Source organism: Salmo trutta, chromosome 21 (assembly GCF_901001165.1).
Source record: "Salmo trutta chromosome 21, fSalTru1.1, whole genome shotgun sequence".
Classification (NCBI taxonomy): Eukaryota; Metazoa; Chordata; class Actinopteri; order Salmoniformes; family Salmonidae; genus Salmo; species Salmo trutta.
The window spans coordinates 48,255,508-48,270,451 of NC_042977.1; the positions used below are offsets into that span (position 1 = coordinate 48,255,508).

Below are 14,944 nucleotides of genomic sequence, written 5' to 3' on the forward strand. Positions count from 1 at the left end.
ATAAAATCAATACTGGAAATTATACTTCAAACTCATTACCTAAACACATCATGGGACTTAATCAACACAACAACCCCCTTTTAATTTAAAATGAACCATATGCCGTCTGGTTGGCATAAATCTCCTTAACAGATAGCTGATTTACCTCCAATATCTCGGGGGGGGGGGGGGCTATTCTATTGAATAAACAACACGTTACATTTCATCCAAGACTCCCCCCCCCACCACCACCATTCCCAATGCCATCTTTCCTCCCTTCCCCAGTAGCTTACACCACCAGGCTGGTTCAGTGTGTGAGCATCTGAGAGACTGAGGGGAGAAGCGTGTGGATTAGCTGGTTCGTTTTAGGTGATGTTTGACTCGCAAGGTGGAAGCCGGGTGGAATCTGGGGATTACATGGGGAATACAGACCTAGTGGTCCAGGTCAGAGTGGGACAACCATCTGTAAGCTAAGGACCAGTCACCATTACTCACTGTCTCTCTGTTACCAAGTCACTGCCACTCCAGAGTATGAACTACATGGGTAGGAGGTAGGATAGTGAACTACATGGGTAGAGTAGTGAACTACATGGGTAGGGGTTAGGATAGTGAACTACATGGGTAGAGTAGTGAACTACATGGGTAGAGTAGTGAACTACATGGGTAGAGTAGTGAACTACATGGGTAGAGTAGTGAACTACATGGGTAGGAGGTTAACTACATGGGTAGAGTAGTTAACAACATGGGTAGAGTAGTGAACTACATGGGTAGAGTAGTGAACTACATGGGTAGGGGAGTGAACTACATGGGTAGAGTAGTGAACTACATGGGTAGGGGGTAGAGTAGTGAACTACATGGGTAGGATAGTGAACTACATGGGTAGGAGGTTAACTGCATGGGTAGAGTAGTGAACTACATGGGTAGAGTAATGAACTACATGGGTAGAGTAGTGAACTACATGGGTAGGAGGTTAGGATAGTGAACTACATGGGTAGAGTAGTGAACTGCATGGGTAGAGTAGTGAACTACATGGGTAGAGTAGTGAACTACATGGGTAGGAGGTTAACTACATGGGTAGAGTAGTGAACTACATGGGTAGAGTAGTGAACTACATGGGTAGAGTAGTGAACTACATGGGTAGGAGGTTAACTACATGGGTAGAGTAGTGAACTACATGGGTAGGGGGTAGAGTAGTAACTACATGGGTAGGATAGTGAAGTACATGGGTAGGAGGTTAACTACATGGGTAGAGTAGTGAACTACATGGGTAGAGTAATGAACTACATGGGTAGAGTAGTGAACTACATGGGTAGGAGGTTAGGATAGTGAACTACATGGGTAGAGTAGTGAACTGCATGGGTAGAGTAGTGAACTACATGGGTAGAGTAGTGAACTACATGGGTAGAGTAGTGACTACATGGGTAGGAGGTTAACTACATGGGTAGAGTAGTGAACTGCATGGGTAGAGTAGTGAACTACATGGGTAGGAGTTAACTACATGGGTAGAGTAGTGAACTACATGGGTAGAGTAGTGAACTACATGGGTAGAGTAGTGAACTACATGGGTAGAGTAGTGAACTACATGGGTAGGAGGTTAACAACATGGGTAGAGCAGTGAACTACATGGGTAGAGTAGTGAACTACATGGGTAGAGTAGTGAACTACATGGGTAGGAGGTTAACTACATGGGTAGAGTAGTGAACTGCATGGGTAGGATAGTGAACTACATGGGTAGAGTAGTGAACTACATGGGTAGAGTAGTGAACTGCATGGGTAGAGTAGTGAACTACATGGGTAGGAGGTTAACTACATGGGTAGAGTAGTGAACTGCATGGGTAGAGTAGAACTACATGGGTAGGAGGTTAACTACATGGGTAGAGTGAACTACATGGGTAGAGTAGTGAACTACATGGGTAGAGTAGTGAACTACATGGGTAGAGTAGTGAACTACATGGGTAGGGGTTAGGATAGTGAACTGCATGGGTAGAGTAGTGAACTACATGGGTAGGAGGTTAACACATGGGTAAGCAGTGAACTACATGGGTAGAGTAGTGAACTACATGGGTAGAGTAGTGAACATGGGTAGGAGGTTAACTACATGGGTAGAGCAGTGAACTACATGGGTAGAGTAGTGAACTACATGGGTAGAGTAGTGAACTACATGGGTAGGAGGTTAACTACATGGGTAGAGTAGTGAACTGCATGGGTAGGATAGTGAACTGCATGGGTAGGATAGTGAACTGCATGGGTAGAGTAGTGAACTACATGGGTAGATAGTGAACTACATGGGTAGAGTAATGAACTACATGGGTAGGAGTTTAACTACATGGGTAGAGTAGTGTACTACATGGGTAGGTGGTTAACTACATGGGTAGAGTAGTGAACTACATGGGTAGGGGGTAGGATAGTGAACTACATGGGTAGAGTAATGAACTACATGGGTAGGATAGTGAACTACATGGGTAGGAGGTTAACTAAATGGATAGAGTAGTGTACTACATGGGTAGAGTAGTGAACTACATGGGTAGGAGGTTAGGATAGTGAACTACATGGGTAGAGTAGTGAACTACATGGGTAGAGTAGTGAACTACTTGGGTAGGATAGTGAACTACATGGGTAGGATAGTGAACTACATGGGTAGGAGGGTTAACTACATGGGTAGAGTAGTGAACTACATGGGTAGAGTAGTGAACTGCATGGGTAGAGTAGTGAACTACATGGGTAGGAGGTTAACTACATGGGTAGAGTAGTGAACTGCATGGGTAGAGTAGTGAACTACATGGGTAGAGTAGTGAACTACATGGGTAGGAGGTTAACTACATGGGTAGGGGGTAAGAGGTTAACTACATGGGTAGAGTAGTGAACTACATGGGTAGAGTAGTGAACTACATGGGTAGAGTAGTGAACTACATGGGTAGGGGGTAAGAGGTTAACTACATGGGTAGAGTAGTGAACTACATGGGTAGAGTAGTGTACTACATGGGTAGAGTAGTGAACTACATGGGTAGAGTAGTGAACTAATGGGTAGGAGTTAACTACATGGGTAGAGTAGTGAACTACATGGGTAGAGTAGTGTACTACATGGGTAGAGTAGTGAACTACATGGGTAGAGTAGTGAACTAAATGGGTAGGAGGTTAACTACGTGGGTAGAGTAGTGTACTACATGGGTAGAGTAGTGAACTACATGGGTAGGGGGTAGGAGGTTAACTACGTGGGTAGAGTAACTGCATGGGTAGAGTAGTGAACTACATGGGTAGGGGTAAGAGGTTAACTACATGGGTAGAGTAGTGTACTACATGGGTAGAGTGAACTACATGGGTAGGGGGTAGGAGTTAACTGCATGGGTAGAGTAGTGAACTACATGGGTAGGGGGTAGGAGGTTAACTACGTGGGTAGAGTAGTGAACTGCATGGGTAGAGTAGTGAACTACATGGGTAGGGGGTAAGAGGTTAACTACATGGGTAGAGTAGTGTACTACATGGGTAGAGTAGTGAACTACATGGGTAGGGGGTAGGAGTTAACTACGTGGGTAGAGTAGTGAACTACATGGGTAGGGGGTAGGAGGTTAACTACATGGGTAGAGTAGTGAACTACATGGGTAGGGGGTAGGAGGTTAACTACGTGGGTAGAGTAGTGAACTGCATGGGTAGAGTAGTGAACTACATGGGTAGAGTAGTGAACTACATGGGTAGGGGTAGGAGGTTAACTACGTGGGTAGAGTAGTGAACTGCATGAGTAGTGTGTCAGAAAGCATCATTTAGGACCGAGCCCTTCCTCTAAATAATATGGCTGGAAGTCTCTCCATGACAACCCCGTACAGCCCAGTGAAGCAGCTAATAGCATCAGTCTTTTACGTGTGTGTCTCATGAGCCAGTCAGACAGGCTGCTGGGACCAGGACTATTGTTGTACGTGACAAGGGAAGATGCCTAGGCATTGCCTTGGTTTTGTACCATTGGCTGTTGGAAGAAATGTAGACAAAGGACGTGAGACATATAATTATGAGACAAGATCATACGTCTCTGTATGTTATGGATAGTGAATCGTATAATTGTCCTGAACTCCCAACTGCGTTAATGATAGCTATTTTGGAACAAACAACAGACACAAAACGTTGAGATACAGAATGAGGAGTGACTCGCTGTTCTGTGAATCAAAGAATTGATCTAGTCACTCTCTCTCACACACACACACACACACACACCGCACACACACGCACGCGCACGCACGCACGCACGCACGCACACACACACACACACACACACACACACACACACACACACACACACACACACCCACACACACACACACCACACACACACACACACACACACACCACACTGACAGTCCGGCCTCACAGAGCACCTAATTGAACGTTAAGGATCAGAGGGCAGCTCTATACATCACTGTTCTATAGACGGACACACACACACACACACACACACGCACGCACACACGCACACACGCACCACACACACACACACACACACACACTGACAGTCCGGCCTCACAGAGCACCTAATTGAACGGTTAAGGATCAGAGGGCAGCTCTATACATCAGATGTCTCAGAGGTTTGAGGAAAACAGTAAAAACAGTTAAACAGAAAACAGTAAAAAACGTAACTAAATAGACTTTAAAATGACTAAAACCAAGTGGAAACTGTGTAGAAATGATAATGGACATACACTGACCATGTCCTCTCCTCTAATAATCACCTACATTAAAGCTGGACAGTCAGGAGCATAGAACATTCCCAAAACGACGGCTAGACGGCGAGGAGGTTTTCAATGCAGCCCTCCAGACCTCGTTGAAGACTGAATACAACCCCCGGGGAAGAATTTGTTTGATACTCCTGTTGAGACAGTCTGGACCCAAGACAGTTTGTACCTAATACAGTCTGTACCTAATGCAGTCTGTACCCAATACACTCTGTACTCAAGACAGTCTGTTCCCAAGACACTTTGTACCCAAGACACTTTGTACCCAAGACACTTTGTACCCAACACACTCTGTACCCAAGAGACTTTACACCCAAGACAGTCTGTACCCAAGACACTCTGTACCCAAGAGACTTTACACCCAAGACACTCTGTACCCAAGACAGTCTGTACCCAAGACTATGTACCCAAGACTATGTACCCAAGACACTCTGTACCCAAGACAGTCTGTACCCAAGAGACTTTACACCCAAGACAGTCTGTACCCAAGACACTCTGTACCCAAGACACTTTGTACCCAAGACACTTTGTACCCAAGACACTGTACCCAAGACACTCTGTACCGAAGACACTTTGTACCCAAGACACTCTGTACCCAAGACACTCTGTACCCAAGACACTCTGTACCCAAGACAGTCTGTACCCAAGACAGTCTGTACCCAAGACAGTCTGTAACCAAGACAGTCTGTACCCAAGACACTCTGTACCCAAGACAGTCTGTACCCAAGACAGTCTGTACCCAAGACACTCTGTACCCAAGACAGTCTGTACCCAAGACAGTCTGTACCCAAGACAGTCTGTACCCAAGACACTCTGTACCCAAGAGACTTTACACCCAAGACAGTCTGTACCCAAGACACTCTGTACCCAAGACAGTCTGTAACCAAGGGCAACAGCCCTACACACTTCTGAATCTACGTCTTTCAACCTAGCATTGCGTTTTTCTGTGTTACGTTTCCCCATTTTTATCCATTGCCTGTACTTTTTGTACACTTATCTCATTGTAGTGAAAGGGAGTCACATCTCTCTTCTCGTTTCTTCTTCTCTGTTCCACTATTACTCTCAAGTATGAGTTATAGTTCTTCACTCTTCTTCTGACCCCAGAGCCTCCGGTGCCCATCGCTCCGCCGCAGCTGACAGCGGTCGGCGCCACCTACATGTGGATCCAACTCAACGCTAACTCCATAAACGGAGACGGGCCAATCATCGACCGAGAGGTTTTCTATTACTGATGGTTTATTGGTAGAAAACGCATTGGCCACGTCCCAGAATGCACCTTCATTCTCTGCATAGTGTACTACTCTAATATGTCTGCTGTTAAACGTAGTGGGCACTATATGGAGTGCCATAAGCAATCATCTAATGTTTTTCCATAACAGTGTTTATAGAAATGTTTTCCAATCCTGGTCCTGGGGAAGGGGCCATTTTGTTTTTTTGTTGTTGCATGATTCCATTTATCAATAGTTGATGATGAGTGAATTAGTTTTCATCAAAGTGTATTAGTTCTATGGCGGTAATAAGTAGAACTGTGAACCTGGATTTAGTAGCCCAGTGTATAGTAACTAACATCCAACCCTTAACCCAGGTGGAGTACCGTACTGTGTCTGGGACCATGTATGACCTGCAGCCAGTGGACAGACCACTCATAAGATAGGTCACCTGACACCAGATACAGACTATGAGATCAGTGTGCTGTTGACCAGGCCCCTGGATGGAGGGACCGGGGCCCCCCTCCTCCTCTCAGGGCCAGGACCAAGTGTGCTGGTGAGTCCTGAAGAAAGTTATATCTAACACACACACACACACACACCTAACCCGTAACCCTACCCCATATCTGTAACCCATACCCCGTACCCCGAAACCCGTACCCCGTAACCCGTACCCCGTACCCCGTAACCCGTACCCCGTAACCCGTACCCCATAACCCGTACCCCGTAACCCGTACCCCGTACCCGTAACCCGTAACGTAACCCGTACCCGTACCCCGTAACACGTAACCCGTACCCCGTAACACGTACCCCGTACCCTGTAACACGTAACCCGTACCCCTACCCCGTAACCCGTACCTCGTAACCCGTACCCCGTAACCCGTAACCCGTACCCCGTAACCCATAACCCATACCCCGTACCCCGTACCCCATAACCCATAACCCATAGCCCCACTCAAGGTCAAAACCAAGTATGATGTCGAGTCCTACCTTACACAGTTCTTAAATAGAGATGGTGGTACCGTTATGAATTGAGATCTACGCTTGGTAACTTCCTCCTAACCAAAACAACACTGGACTTAGTATTTTACAACGTCAGGTTGAAAGGAGGTCAACTCGATCATTTAATGAATCTTACTTTTAACCAAGAGTTTATGTTGTTGTTGTTGTTTGCGTATTGGGTTGACGTTATGACGGCTGTCTGTTGTCAATCAGAGAGTCTACAGCAACAGAGGAACATGCCAACATAACGACATCTGGTGTTATGGGTACTAACATTGTCACTTTAACGCAGGCATTAGCAGGGACGCCGTATATGTACATAACAGTATGAAGACCCTTAATGATACAAATTGCCCTTCTCACAACATTAACCTTCTAAATACTCCATGAATACCTTACTAGCAGAACACACCGACTGCCTCCTCAATGACACTCTACACAGAGACCTGGTCAAAAGTAGTGCACTATATAGGGAATAGGGCCATAGGCCCTGGTCAAAGTAGTGCACTATATAGGGAATAGAGTGCCATTTGGGACACAAGTCCAGCTCTACTCAGAGTAGGAAACAAACCCACAGCCTCAGCACTTTCTAATTCTATTTCCTGTCCAAGAAGTGAAGTGCTGATGGAAAGAGATTTTCCTCCCTCCCGGCTGTCTGTCGTAACCAGGGCCGTAACCAAGGCCCTGACCCCCTGGTGAAGGTCGTTTTCCTGCTTCTCATTTTGGGGCTGTGTGTAGGCTGATGGGGATGGATGGTCGCTACCTGGTTAGCCTTCATAGCGGGGCCTGGCGCTGTAGTCTCTCTCTCTCTCTCTCTCTCTCTCACACACAGACACACACACCCTCCCTCTCTCTCTCCATCTATCCCACCACCCTCCCTCCCTCCCACCACCCTCTCCCCCTCATCCCCTCCCCCCCTCCCCCCTCCCACCACCTCTCCCCCTCATCCCCTCCTCCCTCCATCCCACCACCCTCCTCCCTCCCTCTCTCCCTCTCCCCCAACCCCCCCACCCTCCCTCCCTCCCTCCCACCACCCCTCCCCCTCTCCCCTCCCCCCCCTCCCACCACCCTCTCCCCCTCATCCCCTCCCCCTCCATCCCACCACCCTCTCCCCCTCTCTCCATCCCCAGTCAAGGAGATTGATGTTTGAGGAAGCGCCTCTTGATCTTGTCTGGCTCTCTGCTGGTCGTTCACACACACACACACACACACACACACACACACCCACACACACACACACACCACTGACAGTCCGGCCTCACAGAGCACCTAATTGAACGGTTAAGGATCAGAGGGCAGCTCTATACATCACTGTTCTTATAGACGGACACACCACACACTCACAAACACACACACACACACACACACACACACACACACACACACACACCACACACACACACACCACACACACACACACACACACACACACACACACACACACACACACACACACACACACACTCTCACTCTCCCAGGGCAGCTCTATAGATCACTGTTATAATAGACAGATCCATAGTCTCTCTCTGCACTGCGGCTAAGAAGGTTTTAATAGAACGTGTGGGACAGGACTGTGTTTTATAGCCGTGTGTGTGTGTGCATGCGTGTCTGTATTTACAGCGCCACGTCTGTCCGATGTTTGTTATTATTTATAATCATTGCTACTCTCACATTACGAATTGAGTAATATTTCCATTGACAAATATACACGTTAAATCTTTAGAAAAATGGGGGAAATTATAATACACGGATGAATGGGAAGGATGAATGGGAAGGATGAATGGGAGGATGAATGGGAGGATGAATGGGAGGATGAATGGGAGGATGAATGGGAGGATGAATGGGAGGATGAATGGGAGGATGAATGGGAAGGATGAATGGGGGGATGAATGGGAGGATGAATGGGAGGATGAATGGGAGGATGAATGGGAGGATGAATGGGAGGATGAATGGGAGTTTGAATGAGGATGAATGGGAGTTTGAATGGGAGGATGAATGGGAGGATGAATGGGAGGATGAATGGGAAGGTGAATGGGAAGGATGAATGGGAGGATGAATGGGAGGATGAATGGGAGGATGAATGGGAGGATGAATGGGAAGGATGAATGGGAGGATGAATGGGAGGATGAATGGGAGGATGAATGGGAAGGATGAATGGGAGGATGAATGGGAGGATGAAGGGAGATGAATGGAAGGATGAATGGGAGGATGAATGGGAGGATGAATGGGAGGATGAATGGGAGGATGAATGGGAGGATGAATGGGAAGGATGAATGGGAGGATGAATGGGAGGATGAATGGGAAGGATGAATGGGAGGATGAATGGGAGGATGAATGGGAAGGATGAATGGGAGGATGAATGGGAGGATGAATGGGAGGATGAATGGGAGGATGAATGGGAGGATGAATGGGAGGATGAATGGGAGGATGAATGGGAGGATGAATGGGAGTTTGAATGGGAGGATGAATGGGAGTTTGAATGGGAGGATGAATGGGAGGATGAATGGGAAGGATGAATGGGAGGATGAATGGGAGGATGAATGGGAGGATGAATGGGAGGATGAATGGGAAGGATGAATGGGAGGATGAATGGGAGGATGAATGGGAGGATGAATGGGAAGGATGAATGGGAGGATGAATGGGAGGATGAATGGGAGGATGAATGGGAGGATGAATGGGAGTTTGAATGGGAGGATGAATGGGAGGATGAATGGGAGGATGAATGGGAGGATGAATGGGAGTTTGAATGGGAGGATGAATGGGAGGATGAATGGGAGGATGAATGGGAGGATGAATGGGAAGGATGAATGGGAGGATGAATGGGAGGATGAATGGGAGTTTGAATGGGAGGATGAATGGGAGGATGAATGGGAGGATGAATGGGAGGATGAATGGGAGGATGAATGGGAAGGATGAATGGGAGGATGAATGGGAGGATGAATGGGAGTTTGAATGGGAGGATGAATGGGAAGGATGAATGGGGAGGATGAATGTGTCAAGACTTCCGCCGAAGTCGGTCCCTCTCCTTGTCCGGGCGGCGTTCGGCGGTCGACGTCACCGGCCTTCTAGCCATCGCCGATCCACTTTTCATTTTCCATTTGTTTTGTCTTTGTTTTCTACACACCTGGTTTCAATCCCCCAATTACTTGTCATTATTTAACCCTCTGTTCCCCCATGGTTTTGTGAGTGATTTTTTTTGTATGTTATACGGTCCGTTATTGTGGGCTAGTTTATTGTGTTGTATTTATTGATTCCTTGAGTAAATTACGTTCCTGACTCATATCTGCTGTCCTGCGCCTGACTCCTCTACACCAGCTACACACAGCTACACACAGGCCGATTACAGAACGGGAGGATGAATGAGAGGGATCCCCTTGAAGTTGACATTTTTCTTCTTCTCAAAGACATTTTTATATATTCTTTGTGGACTTTTTTCCCATTGTTATGTAACTCAAGTGGGTTGTACAGTAATTCTGACAACTGGGAGCTCTTTATTTGTGTGTAGATCTCTTTGTGCTTTTGTTTGTTAGAGACATACATTAGCTATCTTTACAAGCCTTTCAGTATAGAGACATACATTACCTATCTTTACAAGCCTTTCAGTATAGAGACATACATTAGCTATCTTTACAAGCCTTTCAGTATAGAGACATACATTAGCTATCTTTACAAGCCTTTCAATATAGAGACATACATTATCTTTCCTCTGACGTCATGACACACGCTATAGCTCCCCACCTCCGCTTCGTCAACAAAACAAAAACAATAACAGCCGTGGGCCAGACAGTGAGTTGTTTCCTCTACTGCAGCCGTGGGCCAGACAGTGAGATGTTTCCTCTACTGCACGTGGGCCAGACAGTGAGATGTTTCCTCTACTGCAGCCGTGGGCCAGACAGTGAGATGTTCCTCTACTGCAGCCGTGGGCCAGACAGTGAGATGTTTCCTCTACTGCAGCCGTGGGCCACAGTGAGTTGTTTCTGCTACTGCACGCCGTGGGCCAGACAGTGAGATGTTTCCTCTACTGCAGCCGTGGGCCAGACAGTGAGATGTTTCCTCTACTGCAGCCGTGGGCCAGACAGTGAGATGTTTCCTCTACTGCAGCCGTGGGCCAGACAGTGAGATGTTTCCTCTACTGCAGCCGTGGGCCAGACAGTGAGATGTTTCCTCTACTGCAGACTCGATCTTTAAAGGAATCCTACCCTCAGAAGCATCTTGTGTTTTGGCCATTAGTCCACTGTTAATACAATCCCCAAAATGGTGCATGTTCAGCAGTCACTTCCAAGATAAAGCACTTGCGGTAGAGCAAAACCTTGCCTTTAACCATCATATTGGAAATACAGGAATAGCTTTTGGGCTCCTGAGTGGCGCAGCGGTCTAAGGCACTACATCTCAGTGCTAGAGTCATCACTACAGACCCTGGTTCGATTCCAAGCTGTACACAACCAGCCGTGATTGGGAGTCCCATAGGCGGCACGCAATTGGCCCAGCGTCGTCCGGGTTTAGGGTTTGGTCGGGGTATTTCTTCATTGTAAATAAGAATTTTTTCTTAACTGACTTGCCTCGTTAAATAAATATAAATACTTTTAGTTAGCCCTGTACAACAGAACCAATGGGTCCATGTTCTAGCTTGCTACGCTGCTGACCCACACCAGTTCCATCTAGCAAATGTATCTTTATAAAGCTTTTTTTTACATCAGCAGTTGTCACAAAGGGCGTTACAGTTACCCCGGGCCTATCGCCATTTAGTTTCTCACTTAACTGATTTAAATGGAAAAGCTGATCTGCTGCTGCATGCACCTGTGTGAAGTCGGTTTACTACATGAATCCATCCCTAAGTGCACTTACCTTCTGGCCTTCCCTCAGTGGGTGGGCAGGTATAGCAGGGGGTAATGCATTATGGGATTGACAGACGGGCTTCACAGGGAACAGTCTTCTCCAACCACTGTAGCGGAAGCAAAAGAGTGTAAACTCCCTCCAGTTTATCCCTTTTTTAATTTGAACCTTTTATTTAACCAGGCAAGTCAGTTAAGAATAATTCTTATTTACAATGACGGCCTACACCGGGCCAAACCCAGACAACGCTGGGCCAATTATTCTCTGCCCTATGGGACTGCCTGATTTGAACCAGGGTGTCTGCATTAGCACAGAAGAGGCAGTGTCTTAGACCGCTACGCCACTCGGGAGCCCTAAATAACTGTTATAAAACGTTCTCCTCGGGGTGTGTTCTTGCTAGCACTCTGTTTATGGTAACTATGACCTTTACAACTGACTCACTCATCGACTGTCAAATCACATCAGTCCTGGTCTGTAAGAGGGGAAGGATTGGTTCTGTTCTCTCACAATCAGAGATGTGGACATGTTGAAGGATTGGTTCTATTCTCTCAGAATCAGCTTGGGCTCAGTTGTTCACTCTAGTTGAAGAACATGTAGAGGACATGAGTCGGGTACATGGTTGCTCGCGGTCTCTCGTGATCGATCGCCCTGCCTACGACATAATCAGTGTCAACCCTCGGCCCAAAAGGGAATTTAGTCTTGGTTAAGGCGTTGTTCCTCCTGCGGTCCACACCCCGCGCGTGACACACAACTCCAGTGAGTCTCTACCCTCCAATGACCCTCACTCCCAGTCTGTTGACTGTATCTAAACTGACCCCCTGTTGACTGTATCTATACTGACCCCTGTTGACTGTATCTAAACTGACCCCTGTTGACTGTATCTATACTGACCCCTGTTGACTGTATCTAAACTGACCCCTGTATCTACACTGATCCATGTTGACTGTATCTAAACTGACCCCTGTTGACTGTATCTATACTGACCCATGTTGACTGTATCTAAACTGACCCCCTGTTGACTGTATCTAAACTGACCCCTCCCTGTTGACTGTATCTAAACTGACCCCTGTTGACTGTATCTATACTGACCCATGTTGACTGTATCTAAACTGACCCCTGTTGACTGTATCTATACTGACCCCTGTTGACTGTATCTAACTGACCCCTGTTGACTGTGTCTAAACTGACCCCTGTTGACTGTATCTAAACTGACTGTATCTAAACTGACCCCTGTTGACTGTATCTATACTGACCCCTCCCTGTTGACTGTATCTATACTGACCCCTCCCTGTTGACTGTATCTAAACTGACCCCTCCCTGTTGACTGTATCTAAACTGACCCCCTGTTGACTGTATCTAAACTGACCCCCTGTTGACTGTATCTAAACTGACCCCCTGTTGACTGTATCTATACTGACCCCCTGTTGACTGTATTTATACTGACCCCTGTTGACTGTATCTAAACTGACCCCCTGTTGACTGTATCTAAACTGACCCCTGTTGACTGTATCTAAACTGACCCCTCCCTGTTGACTGTATCTAAACTGACCCCTCCCTGTTGACTGTATCTAAACTGACCCCTCCCTGTGACTGTATCTAAACTGACCCCCTGTTGACTGTATCTAAACTGACCCCCTGTTGACTGTAATCTAAACTGCCCCTGTTGACTGTATCTATACTGACCCCTGTTGACTGTATCTAAACTGACCCCTGTTGACTGTATCTAAACTGACCCCTGTTGACTGTATCTAAACTGACCCCCTGTGACTGTATCTAAACTGACCCCCTGTTGACTGTATCTAAACTGACCCCCCCCTGTTGACTGTATCTAAACTGACCCCTCCCTGTTGACTGTATCTAAACTGACCCCTCCCTGTTGACTGTATCTATACTGACCCCTGTTGACTGTATCTAAACTGACCCCTGTTGACTGTATCTAAACTGACCCCTGTTGACTGTGTCTAAACTGACCCCTTTGACTGTATCTAAACTGACCCCCTGTTGACTGTATCTAAACTGACCCCCTGTTGACTGTATCTATACTGACCCCTGTTGACTGTATCTAAACTGACCCCCTGTTGACTGTATCTAAACTGACCCCTGTTGACTGTATCTAAACTGACCCCCTGTTGACTGTATCTAAACTGACCCCCTGTTGACTGTATCTAAACTGACCCCCTGTTGACTGTATCTATACTGACCCCCTGTTGACTGTATTTATACTGACCCCTGTTGACTGTATCTAAACTGACCCCCTGTTGACTGTATCTAAACTGACCCCTCCCTGTTGACTGTATCTAAACTGACCCCTCCCTGTTGACTGTATCTAAACTGACCCCCCTGTTGACTGTATCTAAACTGACCCCTCCCTGTTGACTGTATCTATACTGACCCCTGTTGAATGTATCTAAACTGACCCCTGTTGACTGTGTCTAAACTGACCCCTGTTGACTGTATCTAAACTGACCCCCTGTTGACTGTATCTAAACTGACCCCCTGTTGACTGTATCTATACTGACCCCTGTTGACTGTATCTAAACTGACCCCCTGTTGACTGTATCTAAACTGACCCCTGTTGACTGTATCTAAACTGACCCCCTGTTGACTGTATCTAAACTGACCCCTGTTGACTGTATCTATACTGACCCCTGTTGACTGTATCTAAACTGACCCCTGTTGACTGTATCTAAACTGACCCCTGTTGACTGTATCTAAACTGACCCCTGTTACTGTATCTAAACTGACCCCCTGTTGACTGTATCTAACTGACCCCTCCCTTTGACTGTATCTAAACTGACCCCTCCCTGTTGACTGTATCTAAACTGACCCCTCCCTGTTGACTGTATCTACTGACCCCTGTTGACTGTATCTAAACTGACCCCTGTTGACTGTATCTAAACTGACCCTGTTGACTGTATCTAAACTGACCCCCTGTTGACTGTACTAAACTGACCCCCTGTTTACTGTATCTAAACTGACCCTGTTGACTGTATCTGTACTGACCCCCTGTTGACTGTATCTAAACTGACCCCTCCCTGTTGACTGTATCTAAACTGACCCCTGTTGACTGTATCTGTACTGACTCCCTGTTGACTGTATCTAAACTGACCCCTCCCTGTATCTAAACTGACCCCTGTTGACTGTATCTAAACTGACCCCTGTTGACTGTATCTAACTGACCCCTTTGACTGTATCTAAACTGAC

The 14,944-nt window shown here is 46.7% G+C and overlaps 2 protein-coding genes across 2 annotated transcripts in view; both read left to right on the plus strand.

Annotated features, from left to right (window-relative positions):
* Positions 1-6,351, plus strand: part of LOC115156478 (receptor-type tyrosine-protein phosphatase mu-like) — a 192,113-nt gene extending 185,762 nt beyond the window's left edge. Inside the window, exons 8-9 of the mRNA XM_029703900.1 lie at positions 5,802-5,914; positions 6,283-6,351. Of these exons, the coding sequence (XP_029559760.1) occupies positions 5,802-5,914; positions 6,283-6,351 (182 nt within the window). The remainder of the gene's footprint in view (positions 1-5,801; positions 5,915-6,282) is intronic.
* A 4,270-nt stretch (positions 6,352-10,621) lies between these two features.
* LOC115156479 (receptor-type tyrosine-protein phosphatase mu-like) overlaps positions 10,622-14,944 on the plus strand; it is a 225,320-nt gene continuing 220,997 nt past the window's right edge. Inside the window, exon 1 of the mRNA XM_029703901.1 lies at positions 10,622-10,873. Coding sequence (XP_029559761.1) covers positions 10,622-10,873 — 252 coding nt within the window. The remainder of the gene's footprint in view (positions 10,874-14,944) is intronic.